A 23,705-nucleotide genomic window follows, 5' to 3' on the forward strand; every position below is an offset into this window, starting at 1 on the left:
GCTGGTTCGGAAAGCGACCTTTTTTTTAATGGTGTAAAGCCGTTCAGTAGTTGTTGAGAAATTCTAAAAATAAGAGTCAAAAAATCAATTTCCCATAGAAAACTTTAGGCAAGACTACAGCCGAAACTACTGAATGTAATTATCCCAAGTTTGGCAAAAAGGTAGTGCTTGGTTCAGAAAGCGACCATTTTCTTAAATGGTGTAAATCCGTTCAGTAGTTGCTGAGAAATTCAAGAAATAAAAGTTTCGATATCTATGGCCGCGGTGGAGTCGTGACCCCTTTCGATCACGAGCTTTATTCTAATTGGCTGTCAACACTCCAAACCAGGAAGTGTTGGCAGCCATCTTGTGACTCGGTACAGAGTCACAAGAAAACTGAGAAATAAGCATGAAAAACAAGAAAAGGGGGCAGGGTAAAAACACTCTCACCCCTTAGGCCTGCTCAGGAGGTCCCACAAGGACCCCCAGGCCCCAAAAAAGCATTTTGTTTTTTAAAAAGTTGCCAGAATTTGCGCTGGGTGTGCGAATCCGGACAAAGAAATGTATAAAACCGCCCTACCATAGCAAACTCTGCTTTGCTTTATTGAAGCGAGAACAGGGAAAGCTGCTCTTGTTTCAATGAAGCAAAGCAGATTGCTTTTCCACACGGGAAGCTGCATGTCAGCAGCTATCTGTGTGGAAAAGCAATGCCGGCTCCCGCAGGAGGCGGGGAACCGGCTGGGCACGTGGGGGCATTCTGGGCTCCCCCCACGGATAGGATTGGTTCCGGGGGATGGGGTCCCAGGGGCCATAATTGGTTTGAGGAGGGGGACCACGCTGCCCCCTTAGAACCCTCCCCCCCCCAAAAAACAGTTGGCCAGGCCCCAGGGGATGGGGTCACCTGGGCAACAATTGGCCATGGGAGGGGGCCATGCGGTCCCCCTCCGCATAACTTTAAAAAAAAAAAAAGTAGCAAGGCCCCGAGGGATGGGGTCCCCGGGGCCAAAAGTGGCCAAGGGAAGGGGGGCCACGCAGCCCCCCTCCCCAAAAAAATTTAAAATAAGGAAAAAAATAAGCCGGCAAATCGCCGGAGGCCCCGCCCCCTCCATGCACCACTGTGCAAATGCGCCCGTGTCGCGCTTTAAGGTGGGGAATTAGTTACCCTTGAATCCTGAGAGACCCTGGGGGCCATCTAGCCCACCAGGTACCTCCAGTATGCGCCACAGGCTGCGTTGCAGAGAGGTGGTCTGAGGCCACGCCCCTTTTTACACCTCTCTGCAACGCAGCTGTGTGGCGCTTACTGGAGGCACCTGCTGGGCTAGTTGGACCCCATGGACACTCAAGATTCAAGGGAACTTAATCCCCCAGGACACGTTTGCACACTTGTCACATCAGGCCCCGCCCCCTCCTTGCACCACTGTGCAAATGGAACTTCTCACCCACACACCTCCCACACACCCACACGCAGACTCGATCTCCCCAAAAAATACTCAGACAACCAATCAATAACCTAAATAGACTCTCATGTAGCTACTGACCAACCAATGCAGCAACTTGCACAACAACAGGCAGACTGATACAGAAATGCACACAGTTTAGTCACTAACCCATGCATTCAGTAAGATACATTTAATCACTCTCTTATACAGTCAGTCATGCACCTATTAAATCCTCTATCCAGACACTTATACACCCACTCATTCTTCAATACACCTTGGAATATATATAAACATATTTAAACTTTACAGAAACACACAGTCACTGGATGATGTCTCAGTGATGACATCAGTGATGTCATTTGATGTCATTTGAGATGTCATCAGTGATGTCACTGACCATGTCATGAATGACGTACTATGTGACGTCATGAGCAGTGCATTGCGGTTTGAACATAGAGAAACAGACAGTGGACCAATTCCTTCCCAGGCACCAAAACGCAAGTAAAATCAAACCAATAATTCAAAAAATGGTCAATATCTTGTGTGTAAAACTTCAACGGTGCTCACTGTCCAAGGGCACCACCCTAAGCAAGGGTAAAATGTAATTGCAATACTTGTATTGAAGTTGAACCACCTTAATAGTTCATAAATGTATATTAACATCAAAAGTTCAGCAAATGTTGAAAATTTTTCGCTTGCAGGGTGTGTATTTTTTTGCTTTATTTAGTGTAGTCACAGCCAACGCGTTTTGTTCTGGAAACAGAACTTCTTCAGGGCATCCGATGTCTTTTAAAGTCAGAAAGGATGATTCTGGAAATCCTCTTCTTGAGCATATGATAGGCCGCTTCTACAGCACAACTTCCACAGTATACAGAAAGTTCTACAAACTGACTAAGTAAATGTTGCGCAAATCCAAATTTCCAGATGAGGTATACAGTCCACCTCCTTCAATATCAAAAAAGTATATTCCAATTTCAAACGTTTTGCTCGTGGCCCGCCGTAATAAGGCTCCTAGTTACAATCCATTCCCTCCTTGGCCGTCTCGTATATTCAAAAACGACCGCCGATGGTAGTATCATACTATGTCATTTGATGTCATTTGAGATGTGCGAGTTATAGTTAGCTGAACTAACTATAACAGGGGAATTTCATAGGTTTTGTATGAGTAAAATGACCAGCTAACTATAACTGGTGTGAAACCTAAATTTTTTTCAGTGAATTTCAAAGGTTTTTAAAATGCTAATTCCTAACTATAACGTGTGTGAAACCTATGTTTTTTTCAGTGAATTTGCACGGTTTTTTAAATGCCAATTCCTAACTATAACATGGCTGTAACCTATGTTTTTTTAAGTGAATATATATATACATACACATACACATACATATATATGTTTTTTTATTGCTTTTTTCAATTTTCTATGCATCTTTTATTGATATACCTTTTTTTCTTAACCTAATAAAGAATAATTGAAGTGAGGTAGTCCCTGGGGATTTCAATCTTTAAGACCTACGTCACTCCTGCATGATATTTTAGCTTAATCAGTTAGTTCATGCAGCTGGCCACACCATCGACCATTGTTTGCCTGTAAGGAGATATTTATCATCATCTCCTTGAGCAGCCTAACTTGGGGCCACATGTACAAAACTTCAGAATTGCAATTTCCTAATTGCGATTCTTAGCAATTCACAATTTATAATGTAAGAAAATGTAAACATTTTCAGTAGCGTTTCTTAATGTGTCGCAAATCAACCTACCTCATGAATATTAATGAGGTAGGTTGCAATTTGCCACCAATTAGGAATCGCAGCCATCACAGGGATGGTGGCCTGCTGTGACTGACTGTAAATAAAGAAATCTTTTTTTAAAGCATCCCAAGAAAAACGGGATGCAGTTAAAACATATAAATGAAAAGTTTTCTTTTCATTTTTTAAGAGTAGGCAGTGATCTGTGGGACCACTGCCTGTTCTTAAAAAATGTTTTAACAGCCATTCTCGCAAGGTTTTCTTGTGTACCCCTTTCCATTTGCGAATGGGTTACCACCATTTTTCAAATGACCATAGTTTGTGAATATTTTTTGCAGCCTAGTTTCTGTCGCAAAATGTTCACACATACCTCTGCGATTCCTTATTAGGAAGAGACGCCCTAAACACAACCCTCCCTAATACCGAATCGCAAAGCCCAAATTGCAATTCAGTAACAAGTTACTGTATCACTATTTGTGCTTTGCATATGCCAAAAGGCATTTTTGCAGCAGCAAACGGGCCGAATCGGGTAATCGACAAGTTTGCGACCACAAAAATGGTTCATATGTGTAGCCCTAGGTCTGATCATGAAGCTATAAATTCTTTCAAATTCTTTGTCCTTCACAATCAAGATCCACTTCCAATCCTAAAGTCTCTATATTATATTGGCCTTGGTTTAAAGGCTGATATAGTATAATCAATGTTTCCGAACACCCTTCTACTTTTGAAAGTACAGTCCCCATTACCCTTTTTAGCTATAAATTCTCTCTCTGGCTGCAGTAACTGGGTCACAAAATCACTTGATTCTATTATTCCTTGTGAAATCAGAACTTCTTTCAGAATACACTCGTCCGCCCCCCACCCACCCCGCCCCCCACCCACCCCCCCCCCCCCCCCCCCCCAGTATTCAGAAGAACTTTCAGAGGCCAAGAGATGCTAGAAGAAACTAGAAATGGGGTGGAGATCAACCAACAACCTAGCTTCCAAAGTCCTTCACAAACAGGAGCTCAGCCTTTATAAAGGACTGGTCTGGACTACTGGAGCCAAGCATTATCATGAGTGCAAAACATCCAACAAAAATTATTTTAAAGACTAAAAAGATCTTCTCAAAGTATTGCATCCTTGCTCATCCTGATGCAATTTTTCTTCAGTTATCCTTACCCAACTGCTGTACTCAGACTTTCTGATTTCTTTCAAAATACAATTACGATGTTATTCAGCTCATTTTGCTCGAACATGGCTTTCAATTGTGCATCATCCCTGTCCTCTTCTACTCTTTCTTCACAAACTTCAGCTTCTGTCTGCTTATGCTTGGATTCTGTAACCAGTGATAATGTTCTTTCGACTCTTATTGCAACTTCATCTGGTTCTTCTCTGGATCGATGCCCTGTAAAGATCACTAAAGCAGTCGCCGTGTCTCTTGCTCGATTAGTGACCTTGCTGTACAATACATCACTCAACTTTGGCAAGGGACCTTCAAAAAAGCCTTTAATAGACCCCTCAGTCCTGTCTAATTATAGGCCCATCTTGCTGCTACCACTGACAACAAACATTTCTGAAATCTGACAAACCAACAACTGTCTAAGAATTTTGAGGGTCATGACCTGTCCGGTTTCCACCCTAATTTCAGTACAGAGACTGTGCTGATTGCAGCAATCATTGACATCAAGTTGATCTTAGACTATGGTTGATTATCTGCTCTCATTCCCTTAGACCTTTTAGCAGCTTTCAATACCATTTCTCTTGATATCATGCCAAACAGACTTGACACTTTTGGCATCAATGGCACAGTATACAACTGGATCTCGTCCTTTCTACAAGAACAATCTCAAGCTGCGTCACTGACTTATTTCCATTCTGATTTTAAGCACCTTACGCACCTCACTGACTCCCCTCTGATTCCCCACTCTTTGATAACTATGTTACCCCTGGCTACTCTTATCTGTTCTGTCTGCCTCTGATTTTATGCAAACAACGATCTTCTGCAGAACCAACGAGATGTCTTCGGATTCTCTCAGGCTATATGTGAATAAGGCGGAGGTGCCTGAATATGCCAAATCTGGTTCTCCAGTTGGTGGCCTGTGGCAGTGCTCTAATCCCCTCTTCAACTGCTCGGAACCTTGGCATAACAAGCTGCTTATTTATGCTGAAGGTGATTAAGGAAATCCTACCAATACTCCCCAGATCCTCTAGGAGTACTCTGGTACAAGCACTGATCACCTAAAAGTTGAATTGTTTTAATACTTTGGACATAGGTCTGCTAGCTAACTTCTTTACAAGCTGCAGTTTACTCAAAATGTGGCAACCTGCCTTATCCTAGTGTAAAGTGCAGGAAAGTAAGAGGCACTGTCCATCGTTCTGCTTTTCCCTCGCTCCCCACAGTCAAGCGCTGTCTTTTCAATACCTTCTGTTTGTGCCATAAGATGTTATACAGCTTGCCTTCTGTAAGCTACCTGGTCTCTCTCTTTCCTTTCTAAACTCGAGGACAATGTCTCTACGCCAGTACTCAGCATCTCATCAATATTTCAAAATTCAAGAAAGTTTGCATTGGTGGCCATATTTTCTCTGTGGTCACCTCACAAGCACGGAGTACTCTTCCACCGGCCATCCATACAGGAAAGAGTCTTCTCTCATTTGAGTAAACTTATCAAAACTCATTTATTCTCCTAAAAGCTCTGAAGCAGCACAGTTCTTTATTGTCAGGAAACCACTGGTTCCAGTATTTGCATGCTTCGTAAATCAAAATTCAAAGAAAGGTAAATGTGTTGTATAAAACTTCTATTCTATCAGGTTGTTCTATGTAGACCGGTATTGGGTAGCACTGAACATAGTGAGTTTACTTGCATTTGTAACTGTCTCCCAGTGCACATTACCATCATTCTGATATCTACTCTTAAACACCCTAGTGTAATTAGTGTGTCTCAACTCGCTTCTTAAGAATGTTTTATTTTAATGTCATATGTCAACTCTTTAAATAGGGAAAGTAGAAAACAACTAATGAGTGATGGAGGGAGGAATTAAACTCAGCCCTTTTGTATTTCAATATTCTACAGATTCACACAATAAAATTAATGATTTGCAGAGTTGATGATACGCCAATTCACCCACTACAACATTTATCTGCACTCTTTTAAATTTTGAGTTTTCATCTTTTTGTTGTTTTAAAGTGGTATGTTGTTGAAATATAAATCATTTGCATAATGCTTTCAAAACTGACCCTTCAGCCTAAAGTGATCAAAAATAACATTTTAAAGAAATAAATATGTGAACCACATACCTCTTGAATGTGTGATGCAACAGCAGCCTTGGTATCAAAATCTAAACCTTGGATTCTTTCAATAAATTCTTCTTTTTTCTCACACTGAAATTAAAATAGGTTGACAAAATTAATTATTGCAACGAGTCCTAAATGTCCATTCAATTTAATAGCTACTATGGAACAAACTATGGAACATAGGAATATCAACGATCGCTTTGTCACTATTCTACTCTCTGAATCAAACCATAACCATTTCATCTCAGTTTCATTAAACCCATACAGTCTCAGCTATTCATGCCACAAAGATAAAAACAGGAAAAAGTGCTATTTCATTACATTTGCTAAGTGATTATAGAGCTCTTCATCCTTTCTCTACCTCCTTTACAACTAACTGGGAATTGGCTTCTACAGGAAGAGAAGATGATTCAAACAAAGAATGTAATGACTTTTTAAGAATGTGGATCCCAAAATGTGCGAGCCTCCATTTCTATGCCTTAGCTCCACCCCTTAACTCTGCATCACTGATTGCAGATAGCATATGTTTAGGTCTCGCGACCTATCAATGCGCGCAAGCGCATTGAGCGGAGCGAGAATTCAAGTGCTCAAAATCCTCGTCAAACCAAGGGCTTCTTGCTGTGGTTTTCTTTGAGTTCACGTGAATCACGTGACCAAACAAGCACGCGCATCAGCCTCCCTCCCTCCTAATTGCATTTTTTTTAACGGACGCACAGCACATCAAAGGGCTTCGCCAAGCGTGCGCTCTGCGGCTTCTCGGCTTCTCCTCCCCTAATTATTCATGGCTCAGTTTCCTGGCGCACGCATTTGTTCACATTTTTTGTTCTTGCCTTTCATCTCCTACCCGTCTTATCCCATTGTTAACATTTCCTCACCTCCGTCCGTCTGTCTATACGTCTCTGCTTTTTAGTACGTGCCCTTTTCCCTCTCAGTTTTTGTAAGCGAACTTGCTAACTGTCCTGTCATGTGCTGTTCTTTATAGTGTCTGTTACGCACACATTTTAATGATCGGCAGTGCAGCGCCTCACGCGCACAAGCAGTGCTTGCAACGTAACATGCACTTCCTCCTTCATTTCAGGCACACAATCATGCTCTATTTTTATTTCATTCTTTCTCCTATCTCTTTCCTCTTTTGACTCTATGCCCTCCATCTCTTTAGCATCTGCATCGCCCCTGATGGCTCATGTTTGCCACCTGTCCGCTGCTTCCCTTGATTCTCTTCCTCCACCTTGTTTCTCGGCGCCCGTCTTTTTCTTTTTCTTTTCTCTTTTGGCTATGCTTCTTCCCGCCATTCTTCTTAAGCTATTTCGTTCCTAGTTTAAGTCCTGGGCTTTGCCTTTCTTCCTTCCCCTCTTTCCGTCTCTCCCTCTCTTCTCACGCCATCTCTCCCTCCTGAGCTCTTCTCCTGCTTCACTTCCCCTCTTCCGCTCCCTTCTCTAAGTCTTTCAATCGCCCCCTTTCTGACTAATTTTCGTGTTCATTCTTTCCCCTTCCGTCGACCCTCTCGTTGTTTGTCTTTTCGGCGCTCTTCTCCCCTTACCCATACTTTTGAGATTTCTCATCTTTCCACATTGAACACATGCGCTGTTTCTGCCTTCCGTTAGCCCTCTCCTGCCTTCACTTCTGGTTCATTGTGTAAATATTCATCATTGTCACATCAAATATATCTATATATATATATAGAATATAATTCTGCCTATCCCTTTCCCTCTCCTTACTTATTTCTATTTTTACACTCATTGCTTTATTCTATCTTGCTCTTTCTGTTCATGTCCTCACATTAGCGCCCCTTTAGACTCTCTCCCCTCTACTTTTCCCAATTCACCATCCCCAGCTCTCCCCACTTCACCCGTCTTCTACTCTTTCTAAATCCATTTCTGTTCCAGCCCCCCCACCCCACACGCCATTCCCTCTCTCTCGCTACCTCCTCTCTCCTCCAGACCATCCCTTCTCACCACTATCTGCCCTTTGTCTTACACATTCCCCTTTTCTCTCAATTTCTACTTTTCTTCCCGCAACCCTCCGTTGCCTCATTTCCCCCTGTAATTCTTTTCAAAAGATGCCTTGTTTTCTTCTCGCCTCTCTCTCCTTCACTCCGCCCGGACTCTATTCCCTCACTCAGCTCCTCTCCTCATTCACTTTATCTAGCTCAGTGTCCTTCTCCACCTCCCCCGACCCTTACCTCATTCCTTTTACCCCCTCAGCCCAATTTTCTTCTCTCATCCCCTCTCTCCCGTGCTTCTCCCACAGGCACAGGAGAGGAAGTGCGCGGCGCGAGCGCCTGCATCCTCTTAAAGAGACAGGCGCTCGCGCTCCTACTCGGGAAAAGAGCAAGACTTGACGAGTCGGGAGGAAAGAGAACAACCTCACACGTCTTGGGAGAGGGAGTGGTTATCGGGTATCCTCATTTCGGGGAGGTGTTGCACTGCGCGTTTCCATTCTTTAGAGTGAGGGGGTACTGGAGTTAGCGTGCAACACTGTGCTGTCTTATAGCCTTGTTTTAAACTTGTTTTGCTTCTGCTGCATCCATCGCCTCCACCTTCAGGCAAAAATACATTGTTCAGCAACACTTTCTAACTTTTTTAAAATGGTTTTAGAAATTGCACAGTTACTCTTTGCATTTACACATAAACATAAAAGTCCATTTTCATGTAGCATTTAATGGTGTCATTCTGGACCATAGTGCAGATAAAGGAAGCCTGCATTTGTTAAGGATGTACGAAAAACAGTTAAATGTGCAGCACACTGTGTATACCAAAGGCAATGACGGGGACCGAGTCAAATGAAAACAGTTGTCCAAAATTGTTATTGTCAAAACTGCGGATCGGTTTCATACAAGGCAACGCGCCTCGAAGACGTGACTTGCAGCCCTGGGCCCTGGCTTTTAGAAGCACAGCCCATGGTCTTACGGGAGTCATACTAGCAACCCGAGAAGCTGACAAGATAGCATTTCTCCTCCCCTAATTATTCTCTCCATGACCGGCCGGCACATCAAAGGCTGCTGCTCCCCATGCGTCTCGTCACCCTTCCTCCCTTGTTTACTTTGCAGGTCACGAGTGTAGCCAACTCGCGCTTTCATCCTTTCGAGAGTGGCAAACTGAGTGCCATTAATTTAAGTTTTAGAAATACACAATTTTTCATAGCACTTACAACCAACCAGTAAAAGTACTGTACGAAGTGTCACATAAAATATTATTATTATAAGCATTTTTCCAGTCTCGGAAACAAACGTGATATTTGGAACAGCTTTATTAAACAAGCAGTTTCCAAGAAACGTGGATAAAGTAACATGACAGTCTGATAATTGTTCGGTTTATTGTATGTCATCTTTGGTTTTTCACTGACCCAGTTGAACAAGAAATTAATGTTTTTCAACCGAAGATAAGATCGTTTTAAAAACAATAAGGGGAAGCGTGCACATATTTTGGCTGTCCCCACCCTGCATCTGTTGCTGTGGCTGATCGATTTCGGTGTTGTAAAAATTAAATGTATGCTGTTTTTTAGCAAGAAGCATTGGGTGCGTGGGGTGTGAAGCTGGAATTTCAACACGTTTGTGGTCTAGCAAATGTCAGCGTGGGCATCACTGTGTGTCAAAGGCATTTGGGATTGTTAAAGAGGCAGCTGAATCATGAGTATGCTAATGGGTAGAACTCTGGCATTGTGACGGGGCTTAAGAGAGGAGGGCGCACGTGGTCACAAGAAATATTATCCGCAGCAGCATTTTGGGTGTTTATGCGGACCTTCCTGTTTTTTTGCATGTATGCTTCTTATACTGTGCTTACAATAACATCGGTTGGCCTTTACACCAATATGTGCACTTCTCGTACTGCATGCGTGATTTCCCATGGTGCTGGAGAATTTCATTTCTCTACCTCTCACCTGTCCTGGCTTGTGGTCTCACAGAATGTTTCTAAATTCAGGGGTTGAGGTTGGAACTTACTCGTGGATACTGTGGTGGGGGAAAATATTGTGTTTTACAAGACATTGCAGTTCAGTCGCATAAGGTGGTATTTGATTATCAAATTCATACATTTCAGTACATTTTATTGCATTCAATACATTCCTTCCTTTCCTATTTTTCGTTTTCAGAAGCACACCAGCTCCACCGTCCCGTAGTTCCACATATTTTAAATAATCATATTCTGAAAGCCTGCATTTGTTAAGGATGTCCGAAAAACAGTTAAATGTGTATACCAAAGGGAAAGTTGGAGCTATTACAATTGCAAATAACAATGCCTTTTATTTTTGTTTTCATTTTAAAAACATAAAGGGCTTTGTCATTTACAAAACCAATAGCTCCAACTTTCCTACTGCGAGACATATTGGCAACGCCAGTGCTTGTTTTCAATGTGCACGCTTGTGGAACAACGCACGTTTATGACAGAAGCATGGTATAGAGTACCTGAATCGCCACATGGGAAATCATTCTTTACCCTGTCCTCTTCTTTCTTCTTCCTAACTAGTTCACAGCTTCTAATGCTGAAGGGGCCGAAGAAAACACTAGCAAACAGGCTGCACAAAACTACAAACCTAAAGTTGTATCTTTACTGATGGATGAATCCAGAGAGGCATGCCTGCAAAAAACATGACCAGCAGCCACTGATAAGGGGGAGGAGTATTTAGGTCATGCTCGATTTTCAATGTTTTTATTGTGACAGATGAGAAAGACGGCAAAAATTCTTACACCTCTCAGGATGGATTTTTGGCCTGTGTTAGCTTCATGGCCTATTATTTCTGAATGGCCACATGCTTGCAAAGTCAACTTCAAGGTTGTATCCTGTTTCACAGCACTTCATACCCTTTTATAGGGTCCTGCATTCTTCTTGTGTTGTTCCAAGCTTTCATCGACCGTGGCTGATTCAGTGTGTTTTACTTTTTTCCAACCTCAGTGTCTCCGTGCTTTAATGTTTCTCTGCAGAAACCAGCCACCATCCTCTCTGGGATCTCTTGGAACTGAAAAGTCGAGAGGAACTGAATTGTTATTACCTTCCCTTGCCTAATGCCAGCTTATTTATTCAAGTGTTACTTTTACCGTGCCTGGTAAAAGGGGCAAATAAGCAACATATGGTAAAGATTCTTTCTGTAAACATGTGGCATTCATGGTTCTAACCCATTGCCTTTCTCCGTCTTATATGAATCACTTTATACAGAAGTCGGATCTCATCATAATGAAGATCGTTCTTTTGTCTACTGTAGTAGTAAGATCATAAATGGCTGAGAGTTTTGGTCCTCATTGTAGATCTGCATGAAATCTTTCATCTGCTTGGAATTTTTTTTCTTCCCTCCTGGTTTCAAAACTCGCAACAGCATGTTTTTCTATATAAATGTTCTTCCTGAGATGCCTACTTCCTCAATTCAGGTTCTTAGCACATTTTCCGAAGGTGTATGCCACTAGGTCATAAATGTTGATGGGCATGTACGAATCCTCTCAGCAACAGAAAAGAAGACAACGTCCCCATCTAGCATAACTCTGGTGCACTGTCAGCTTACAATAGGAGCTACTTCAGGGGTGTGGAATTTAATAAAATATCTACTTGTTTATGGGGCAGATTGCTTCATAAATCTACTTGTTCTGTAACAAAATCCACTTGCCCCTTTGGTGCCATGTAATGCAGTGACAAATTATGGCAGCAATCACATTATGTAAGAGCTCGGAAATAGCCTCTTTGATTATGTTAGTCCTTATACCATAGTAGTGTTTGAATACCTGCAATCCCCTAATGTTGCCACATTTCCGCATATCTACATATGGGGCTGAAGGTAGTGGTAAGCAATAGTTCCAGGGTTACAATGCCCCTTTGAGTCTGTGCAAACCTAGTGACTTGCATGTTTTAAGGGTTTTCGACAACACTTCTCTAGTCTTTTCCCATACTGAGAAATGTTGGAAATTTACTCTTGACAACGGCAGGTGTAAACCTTCTTCCAGAGTTGGGAAACAAGTAGGTGGAGGGAAGGTGAACTTGCAAACACAGATTTTCCCATGAGTGAATCTACACATGCACATTTGTTCATGCTAAAATGCAGTTCACAAATATTTTCTAGGAGTACTATTTCCTGTCCTACTTCTGTAAACTCTTGGCAATTCACAAAAGCCACATAGCTGCACTTTATGCAAGGACATATACCATGGGTGCACTTTTGAGACTTTCTTTAATAATTGCACCCTAAATTTGGTCTGGTGTTGACGGTGACCTTTTGTGTTTATTAAAATTCTGTCTGTCTGTCTCTCTCTGTATCGGCTGGCTTCACTGTGAGTGACAGCATTCTGCTCTTTCACAAGGAGCATATCGGCAAACAAAGTTGTTTTTTTCAGTGCCTTTAACTAAAGTGGCAGTATATTTCCTTTTTGAGACCAAAAAAATAATTTTTGCTTTTGCCAATGTTTGTTATAATCGTGAGGCAGATCCCACACCAATAAGGTGTTACAAAAACAATGACAAAACAAGTCACACATTGACAAACCAAAAATCTGACCATCAATTTCAGACCTACTGGCTTTGCCATTGCTTGTTTGTTTATGTTTTCCATAATCCTATTGAAACTGGTTACACTGATTTTCCATTATGAGTATTTTTGGGATATTCTAGCATGCATCAACACATTACTTAAGATGCTGCAAAGAAATGATACCTGAAATTTTTCAGTAGTTTAGCAAAATGTTTTTTTCCTGCTTTCTTTTTCCTATGAACATTTTATTTTGAATGCAAAGAATGGTCAATCTTGCTTTCAAGCTTCTGCAAATATGTGCATCAAATCAGGGAGCATTCTGGGAGCATTATACATAGCCTCATATTGCTAAACTTTGAAAACGTCTGTACACATTTTCATACTAGAACCACTGTCAGTAGTGCATTGAGAGCTAACAACATATATTTATAGCGCTAAGCCTAATAATAAAGGCTTTTAATTAATGAACCATAAATAAAGGTTTGAACAGAATTAACATATGGGCAAAAATATTACCTTAACTGTAGATAGTGCCCTTTCCTGATCCATACTGTGGAATAGTAAATTGGCAGCCAAAGGGTTTGTGCTGCAAAGGGTTGGGCCTAATTGTCCCAAGGACAAAATAGACATGAAAACGTGTTTCCCTTGACCCCAAACAATATGTCCTGGCCATCGGGCTATAGGAATTCCACATCTCTGCTGATTTCATGAACTTTTCTCAAAATATTCAACCTGTTGGATATTTTTGCTATCCCTCCACAGCTCTGTCATGTATCTCCACCTATGTTCATCCTTCAGCATTTGTTCTCAAAAGGATGTCCAGTAACCTTTAATATCCATTGATAATCCCCAGAGAATGGGGGATTCATCCCTTCCAAGAACTGCCAATAATTTTAAAATCTTAGCTATTTGTTTTTCTTTTGGTATTCCCACCACCATTATCTTCAATTTGTTTTTATTAGCGATCTGCTTCCATTATTTTCAACTCTTACATGCAACTTCTAAAAGACACTACCGTGCTGAAGAGGTTCTGGTATTAAGCTAAGAAACATTTTCAGTTAGTGAGGTGGGGCTTGTCACTCCACTTATTATTATTATATTCTTCAGAGGCTGCAATAAGGTATCATGGTTGATCACGATAGAGCTAGCAGTTCGCCCTGTTTTACATGGTTCTTTAAATCCTAACTTCATTGGTTCTCCAGCTCTGTTCTTACATTCAGTATTGTGCTCTTGTACAGTTTTTAAAATTGTTTTTCAGAACAGTATTTATTTTCAACTTCTCCATATTTCCTCTCAGTATGGCCCATATCATGGTCTCAAATGCCAGGGTCTAATTTACATAAAGCACAGTCAAACAGTGGCTTCACTGTTTTTGTAAAGGACTTTAACTTGGCGATCATCACATAGTTCCTTCCATTTTTGATCATTCCAACATTGTTTTCATGAGATTCTTTGATCCACCCCCAGTGTTTTGGTTCTGAAGTAACCCATAGTTGCATTGGCATGATACCTTCTTGGTATGTCTGCAAACATGTTTTCTAGTGTCAGGCACAGAATTCTTTTTAGTCAACTCTGATGTAATTTTCTATGAGCCATTCTTAAAGGCCTTGCCGCACTTCTTTAACCCACAGTTTCTTGGGGTTAATGTTACCGTAGCATAATGGATTTAGATTTTACACACATGTCCCGCATTCACCCATAATTTTAAGGGTTTTAATTACTTTTTATACTTTTCGGGGGCTCACACTCCTAACACTGTTTACCATTACTGAGGATTTGATTCGCAACTAGCTCCCATTCCTGAGTGAGAACCTTCATGTACTGAAAGCTGATACCAACTTCTGCTTTTTTAAATAATGCTATGAATCCCTTTATTAACCTGGGTATGAAATATCTGCTTGAAAATGGAAGGTTGTAAGCTTTTTTTTTTCTTGAAAAATCATGCTCTCGTCTAAGCTCCTAATTTCTCTTTAAAATGAACGGATGATTTTCAGACCCCTCCAATTGTCTGATTTGAGGCAGAATACCAAATACAGTTCATACAGATTTGAAGTTTGTTTCAGCGGGAAGAATAGATTTAATGCATGTAGAATTTGACTTACATTTTATATTACAGAGGTAAAAACAATATTCTCTGAATTTGTATCTTTCACTCGGACCTACTTTATTTTCACAGTATTCACACTCAACTGTATTCTACCGGAGTCTCTGCTTCTACTGGCACTCAACTTGGAAATTGGATGCCATTCAAAGCCCACCAGCTGCCATGCTGTCTAAGACCATGCATCTAGCAAAAGCCAAATGTCAAGTTTGTTCACAAATTTCAGATGATCTAAGTATGCAATTTTTAACCAAATCCCTGGAATTTTGCAAGAAATAGTCCTCTTCCGACATAATGGCAGCACAAGCTAACACCATCAGACTATCTACCATGCTAATGTACAAGCAAAGGCACCAATAACAAGACTTACCAAGCCTTTTTGTTCAGAATGTTGTGGTGACCAACAGACTATCCACACTGGATAGCAGCTCCACCACTCAGGCCTTACTGGTGCAGTTGACTGCTATACCACCCAAGAAATAACAAGCAGGCAGCATGCTACCGGCAAACGGTACTACTTGTAGAACTTGACGTTGGCTATAGAAGTAAAAGAGTTCTTTAAAATAGTGTAAAAGAGGTAAATAATATATGAATGTAATATATCATCGTAAACAACAGGTGTCAGGAGCAACAGGCAGGAAGAAAATAAGTTATTATCCTTTATCTGTAGTTCTCCGGCACTGGAATCTTTCATAGATTCACATTCTTGAATCCCACAGCACCTTAGAAAAGCAGTGGAAGGATATGTATAGACTACAAAAGGCACCAGGCCCTTAAGTTTAGTAGCATATCATAGTCATTTAAAAAAGAGACTAAACTTAAGTGCAAACCGATCAAGTTGCCCAACCCTTTGGAACACTCATGTGAGAAGCTCCAGTTCTTCCGATTTTTAGAACACAAGTGTAGATAAACACCACATAAAGAGAACGTGTGCCTCCCAAGGGAGGAGGGTGAGTCACATGTGAATCTATGAAAATATTCCAATACTGGAGAACTACAGTTACAGGTAAGTAACTTATTTTCTTACTACAGTATTGGACATATATATATATATATTTAAAGATTGCTGCCCTCCTCAGGTCACTTGTTCAGTAATTGTAGTTTATTCAGCACAGTTTGTAGTTGGAAACTGTGCTGAATAAACTACAATTGCTGAATTGGGACTGATTGCATAAGAAAAAAAAGCACACACATGTATATATATATATATATATATGTATATGTATATATATATATATATATATATATATATATATATATATATATATATATATATATACACATAAATACATACATACATCCATATATACAGAAACCCATGTGGAGGATTCAAAAGCACACTTTATTGAGAAAGAGTCTTAAGCGAATGCATTTTGGCAATTGAGCCTTCGTCAGCGCTCCTCTCCGACCTCTTCGTATGATGTGGCATAGGCAACCCTGCCTCGAAGGAGATGTAAGAACCTTGCTCCGCCCCCTGTTGTCATTGAGCACACCTGTGTGGTCCTGTGAGACCGGACCTCAAGTCCCAGAATGCCTCTGAGGGCGGACTTGTTTGTTTGGGAGATCGCCATTGCCATCATCGGATCCTGCTACAGGGGCCGCAGCGGGATTTCAACTCCACACTCTCCCTATTCCATCGGCCTGGGACGCTCTCAACATGTGGCATCCTGGGAGTGGTAGTTCAGGATTCACCCACGAACTTCCACAGGTGTCCTGCATTGCTCTAGGGAGGGGCGGACCTATGCCAGTTACTTCTAGGCAGCAGGAAATCTCAAAACAACAGGATTGCATCGGGTGCAGGGCACTGAAGAAGGCTCACTTTGCCGAAATGCATTTGCCGCCACCCTTGCTGTTGCTCTGAACAAAAAAGCCTGTCTCACCTGTTCCCCTCCGGGTCCTGCCTCGTTCTTTTTTGGAGGATGATTTCGCAATATATACATATATATATATATATTCACAGAATCCTCCTTCACAGGAAAGAGCAGAAACCTATGTGGAGGATTCAAAAGCACACTTTATTGAGAAATAGTCTTAAGCGAATGCATTTCGGCAATTGAGCCTTCGTCAGCGCTCCTCTCCGACCTCTTCGTATGCTGTGGCGTATGCAACCCTGCCTCGAAGGAGATGTAAGAACCTTGCTCTGCCCCCTGTTGTCATTGAGCACACCTGTGTGGTCCTGTGTGACCGGACCTCAAGTCCAAGAATGCCTCTGTATGGTGCATGCCAGGTAAGGGAATGCTCGACGGAGTGACACTGTCGGAGTGGGAATCGAGAGCAGGCACAGTCGTGAAGCAAGTTGGGAGGTAAGTCAAATTCAAAGTCCGGTGCCCCCTCGAGTCCTCCACAGATTGTCGCAGCTGCCTCTCCACCTGGGAACTTTCACTGGGGTTGGCTCAGGAGTCCCGGTCACCCAAATTGGAAGTGTAAATACCTCCAAACTGCTATATATCCAGGCGTCCTGGCGGGTACTGGAAGTGATTGTAGCCACAATCAATGTTCAAACGCTCGTCAGAGCAAACAAGACCGTCCTGACCTCTTGTGCTGCGGGGTTTTCTGTAATGCGCGCTGGCAGTAGAATGTAATATTCACGGAAACCTCCTTCGCAGGAAAGAGCAGAAACCCATGTGGAGGATTCAAAAGCACACTTTATTGAGAAAGAGTCTTAAGCGAATGCATTTCGGCAATTGAGCCTTCACCAGCGCTTCTCTCCGACCTCTTCATATGCTGTGGCGTAAGCAACCCTGCCTCGAAGGAGATGTAAGAACCTTGCTCCGCCCCCTGTTGTCATTGAGCACACCTGTGTGGTCCTGTGAGACCGGACCTCAAGTCCCAGAATGCCTCTGTATGGTGCATGCTAGGTAAGGGAATGCTCGACGGAGTGACACTGTCGGAGTGGGAATCGAGAGCAGGCACAGTCGTGAAGCAAGTTGGGAGGTAAGGCAAATTCAAAGTCCGGTGCCCCCTCGAGTCCTCCACATATTGTCGCAGCTGCCTCTCCACCTGGGAACTTTCACTGGGGTTGGCTCAGGAGTCCCGGTCACCCAAATTGGAAGTGTAAATACCTCCAAACCGCTGTATATCCAGGCGTCCTGTCGGGTACTGGACGTGATTGTAGCCACAATCAAAGTACATATATATGGAATATGCTACTAACCAGTATGCATCTGTTCTTGGCATAGAGGGCTGCAGAGTGGTACATTATGAATAGATCGCCATCTGGTGTTGGGCTCGGATGATTGCACTTGTTTTTCTCTTGGAGAAGTCTTTTGACGTCACGAGACTGGTGACTCCTCCTTTGGGTGCTAGTGCGCATGGGCATCGGCTCCTTCCTTAGATTGTTTTGCCATAGTAGGGTTAGATGGAGTAGTATGATAGAATACAGATAGAAATGCCCATGTAAGTGTATCTAAATAAGATAGTGTTGGAACAGACACAGGTTTCCGGGGAGGCTGGGAGGGCATGTACCACTCTGCAGCCCTCTATGCCAAGAACAGATGCATACTGGTAAGTAGCATATTCCGTTCGAGGCATATGGGCTGCAGATGGTACATTATGAATAGACTATACAGCAGTTATCTCCCTAGCGGTGGCCACCAGTGTCTGTTGCAACAGTCTGAAATAAAGTCCTTAGTACAGCTTGTCCCACTCTAGCCTGTTGTGTTGTTTGCACATCTACACAGTAGTGTTTTGTGAAGGTATGCGGTGTAACCCAGGTAGCTGCTTTGCATATGTCATCTAGGGGAATGTTTCCTAAGAATGCCATAGATGCTCCTAGTTTACGTGTAGAGTGAGCTCTAGGAGGAACAGTTAATGTCCTCTTTGCTTTTAAGTAGCATATTTGTATACATTTTACAATCCACCTGGCAATGCCTGCTTTAGAGATAGGATTGCCTTTATGTGTAGGAGAAAACGCTACAAATAGTTGTTTTGTCTTTCTGAAAGTTTGTGTTCTTTCTATGTAGAACAATATTGCCCTTCTGACATCTAATGTATGTAGGGCTCTTTCTGCTACCGTCTGTGGTTTAGGAAAGAAGACTGGTAGTTCCACTGGCTGATTGATGTGGAATGCTGAAATTACTTTAGGCAAGAATTTTGGGTTTGTTCTAAGAACCACTTTATTTTGGTGTAGCTGCATAAATGGTTCTTGTATTGTAAATGCTTGCAACTCACTTACTCTTCTGAGTGAAGTAATAACTATAAGAAAGGCCACCTTCCATGTGAGGAATTGTATTTCACACCTATGCATAGGTTCGAAAGGTGGTCCCATTAGTCTGGTAAGTACTATGTTGAGATTCCAGACTGGGGCAGGCGGTAGTCTTGGTGGAATGACTCTAATGCGCACTTAATGGAAGTGTTAGTTATTATCTTCCCTTCCTGTAAAAGTTGGTCTGCCCTTTTTTGATGTTCCTTAGGAAGATGTGTGATGAGTTTTTCTAACTCATCATAATGCGCTCTATCATAACGTGCCAGTAGCGCTTGTGTATTAGTTATGCGCCAGCTGTTTGCTGCTTGGGATGATACCCTTTTGCCTGATGCATCTATTTGCTTGGACTCCTTATCAGGAGGAGGAGCTTCTCCTGTAGATAATGAATTTGCTCTTTTACGAGCGTTTGTAACTACAAGCGAGTCCAGAGGTACTTGTCCTTTGATAAATATAGGGTCCTTTGGGGCTGCCTTATATTTTTGATCAATTCTTGGGTTTAATACCCTAGCCCTCACAGGGTCTTTGAATATGTCTGCTGTATGATTGAGGAGACCCTTTAGCATAGGTAGTGTTTTTGATGTTCTTTGTGCAGCAGGTAGCGTTTCTAAAAGGAAATACTCTATTTGAGGTTCTGTATGTAAATCTAACTTATGGTATTTAGCTGCCCTATTAATCAACTGCACAAAACCTGTATTATCATCAGGTGGTGAAGGTTTTGAGGGGTATAATTGTGGGTCGTTATCATCGTCTGACCCTGCATCATAATTATCCCATGGGTCTTCCTCATCTGGGATAGTGTTGTCATCTCCATGAGGTTCTCTCTCCCCTGCATCACTGTCTACATCTGTTTGAGGTGTAGATGGTCTTGGTGTAGAAGGTGGAGGAATAGTTGGCCTAGTGTGAGGGATAGGAGAAGAGGGTGAGTCTCTAGGCTGAGGAGAAAGGGGAGGAGTTGTATTTGTCCCCATTGTTCACTTTTTAGGAGGAAGAGCTTTGTCATCTAGTTCATTCTTCCTCTTTTTTGGTGATTTTGTCACCACTTTGCCAGTTTGCGGATCGATAAACAAAGTCTTTTGTTCTGGATCGGTCTGCTGCTCCTGTGTCGGTACCGAAGTTTTTGGTTCCGAAAGGTGCCTTTGCTTCTGACCGTCAATGTTCTGTGTTTTTGGCACCGAGAATTTGCTCGATTCCCATTTTTTTCGGTCGAGTAAGTCTTCGACGTCGAAGCATGTTTCGGTTTCGACATGGAATGTTTCTATGCCGAGCTTTCTTTTGTATGGAGCTTCGGCGTCTATGTCGATGTCGATGTCGACCGTTTCTCGGATCCGACATGGTAGGAGGCCGAGAGTTTCAGTTTCTGTTTCGGTTTCGTTGCCGGGCCCGAAGGCGGGGCGTCGGAAACTTTCTTCGGTGGTCTGACCGGGCTCGAAGGCTGGGTCGGTACCACACGGGGTCGGTTTTTTGGTAAGGGGAAATCGTCACTCACCGTTTGTTGAACGTCGATTTCCTCGACATCAGACTCGTCCCCTTCTGACCCCGACTCGTCTTCATGTTCCTCTTCTTCATCTTCGAGGTGCTGGTCTTCGAACAGCTCCGGGATTGCCTCCGACTGCATTCTTGAAACCTCGTGTCTTCGAACTCGACGGTTTCTAATCGTCGACTTGGAGGAGAACGCTGCGCAGGCTTCGCAGTGCCTGGATTCGTGTTCAGGCGATAGGCAGAGATTGCACACCTCGTGTAGGTCCTTGTGTGGGAACTTAGCACCACACGTTGGACATCTCTTAAATGGAGTCCTTTCCATGGACTCTGGGCTGGACTACGTTGAGAAAGGCCTCCCGGTCTCGTCGACGTAGAAGAAAATGTTTATTGTTGGAGTCGAAACGGGTCGGAATGGAAATGAAATTGCGTTCAATAACAATAACGTCGAATTGGAAAGGGAATACGTGCCGAAATATCACTTTTTCTCGAAGTCGATCTGGAGCGCTTCGATCCTCATCCGAACCCGATGGCGGAAAAAAACAATCTAAGGATGGAGCCGATGCCCATGCGCACTAGCACCCAAAGGAGGAGTCACCAGTCTCGTGACGATAAAAGACTTCTCCAAGAGAAAAACAAGTGCAATCATCCGAGCCCAACACCAGATGGCGATCTATTCATAATGTACCATCTGCAGCCCATATGCCTCGAACATATATATATATCCAGAACTCCACTAGCACGAGCAGACTGCTAGCGGTCCTCGTACACAAAGAACATGGAGCACAGACCCAATTCAGTGCAAGCAAATCTTCTTTATTCAGCTGTTCACCAGTCGGCCATAACGCGTTTCGGTACCGTAGTACCTTGATCATATATATATATATGTGTAATTTGGAAGGGTTCGCAGGAACAGGCCCAAGCCTTTGTAAATGGGATTAACATCAATGATCATAATTTAAGATTCACTGCCTCAATTACGTCTAGCTCGGCTGAGTTTTTAGATGTGCATTTATATATTGAGCAGGGCAAGTTACACACAAAACTTCACAGGAATCAACGGCCGGGAATTCTATTCTCCACGCCCATAGTGACCATCTGTCACACACCATTAAAAGCATACCTTTTGGCGAATTTATTCGCAAGAAGAGAATCTGCAGCGATCCAACCACTTCTAACCAATGCCTGGCAGAGTCTGTTCAGAGGTTTCTGCAGCGCGGCTATAAATTAGATATATTAAACCGCGCTCTCTCGAAAGCATTATTGCCCTCGAGAGATGAATTACTAGCTCCCAAAAATAGAGCCACTATTGACTCAATCTCTATTTGCCCTGTCCGTCTAATTACCACCTTTTGTTCACAGGAACGTAAAATAAGACGGATTATCAATGCAGAATGGCCAATTGTTCTTACGGACATCATTTTAGGCCCTGTATTGCCCAAGTCACCGGCCATTACTTTTAGGAGGGCACCCTCAATGAGAGATGCACTGGATAGAACTATGCCTGAATTAACACCCAAACGCACTTGGCTAGCGAAAACAGGTTTTTTCAAGTGCACGTCTTGTCATGCATGCACATTCGCTAAGAATGGCATGCATTATAAATCAGCTTTTTGCGAAAAACCAATTGCCATTAATGAATATTTGACCTGTCGTAGCGAGTTTGTTATTTATCAACTATCCTGTACATGCAATCTTTCGTACATTGGAAGCACTAAGTAGCTGGCGAATCAGCGTATCCTGCAACATGTGCGAGCCATAGGAAATTCGGATAGTAATTATCCAGTGGCTCGCCACTTTAAAGCTGTCCATAATAACAAACTCAAAGATTTACAATACACTCTTTTGGGTTCGGTCCCGAACCCCGGACAGGGAGGTGACAAGGAAAAATTGCTCAGGCAAAAAGAAACTTATTTTATTTTGCTGCTGGCTTCAAGAGCACCAAATGGGTTAAACATCATTGATGAATTGCACAATTTTCTGTAATCATGTCATTTTTGCATATACTGATGTGTTTCTGTAGTATAATATCCTTTGGTTTGCTATAAATAGTTTTTTCAGGTTCTTGTAATGTGTTTTGATGATAGTTCAAACAGTAACATTTGTATTGTAGATTATCAGTATTGAGCCTTAGCCAAGACTGTCGCTTTTTTTAATATAGTTTATTTTTCACTCATTGAGCACCAGCACTTTAGCGGATTGGGCAGGTAGCCGTTCGTGATTTATTGATTATTACATCTTTATGAAATGGTATATATAAGTGATGTTCTTTGACCATGCAAAAAGTATTTTATGATTTGAAATGCTTTTGTCTTCAGCGTACCACATTTGATTCCTATGGAATTTTGCACTTGCACTTTATTCCTGTTATATCATGTGTACTGCTAATAATTATTCAATGTGTAATTGTTTTTTTGAGATCATTGGTCACTTGCCATCATTTAGGTTTGCATTTTTTGGTCAATATACCTATAGGGAATAGGAGCACTATGTTTTCATTGTTATATATGCACTTTACTTCCTGTATTTTGTATATCCCCCTGTCATAATTTTATTGGTTGCTACCATGCCTGCTGCTGATCTTTTGCCTTTCATCCTTTTTTCTTTGGGTGATAGTGCTTTTATTACACTTTAAAATGGCACACCTGCTCATGGCGCGTCATGTGACCAAGCTCCGCTTGGGGAGCGAAACGCGGCGAGGAGAGCACTTGCTTCACGATTGCAAAATAAAATACCACTGCTGACACGATTTTGGTGTGATGGCGATTTACTAAAATCTTGGGTTTAACACTTGGGGAGAGAGGTCTGCGCCTGCTAAGTTCGCGTGGAGATATATATATATATATATATATATATATATTCCACGATGCTGAAAACGACCATCAAGTCGAAAAAACAGGTACTGACCACGTCCAGGACTTCATAGTTTAAAGTGCTTTATTCAGTGAAAACAGCAGCATGACGCGTTTCGACCAGGGAACCCGGTCTTGATCACATGTACCTTAATATAGATAGAATATATTGCCAGCAATGCATATAAAT

At 42.2% G+C, this 23,705-nt stretch overlaps 1 protein-coding gene across 2 annotated transcripts in view; it reads right to left on the reverse strand.

Moving 5' to 3' along the window:
- The window catches only part of CCDC88A (coiled-coil and HOOK domain protein 88A), an 865,879-nt gene that overhangs the window by 510,371 nt on the left and 331,803 nt on the right, over positions 1 to 23,705 (reverse strand). For both annotated transcript variants that reach the window (XM_086927667.1, XM_086927666.1), the window contains exon 6: positions 6,439 to 6,522. In XM_086927667.1, the coding sequence (XP_086783793.1) occupies positions 6,439 to 6,522 (84 nt within the window). The remainder of the gene's footprint in view (positions 1 to 6,438; positions 6,523 to 23,705) is intronic.

This window comes from Lissotriton vulgaris, chromosome 6 (assembly GCF_964263255.1).
Source record: "Lissotriton vulgaris chromosome 6, aLisVul1.2, whole genome shotgun sequence".
Taxonomy (NCBI): Eukaryota; Metazoa; Chordata; class Amphibia; order Caudata; family Salamandridae; genus Lissotriton; species Lissotriton vulgaris.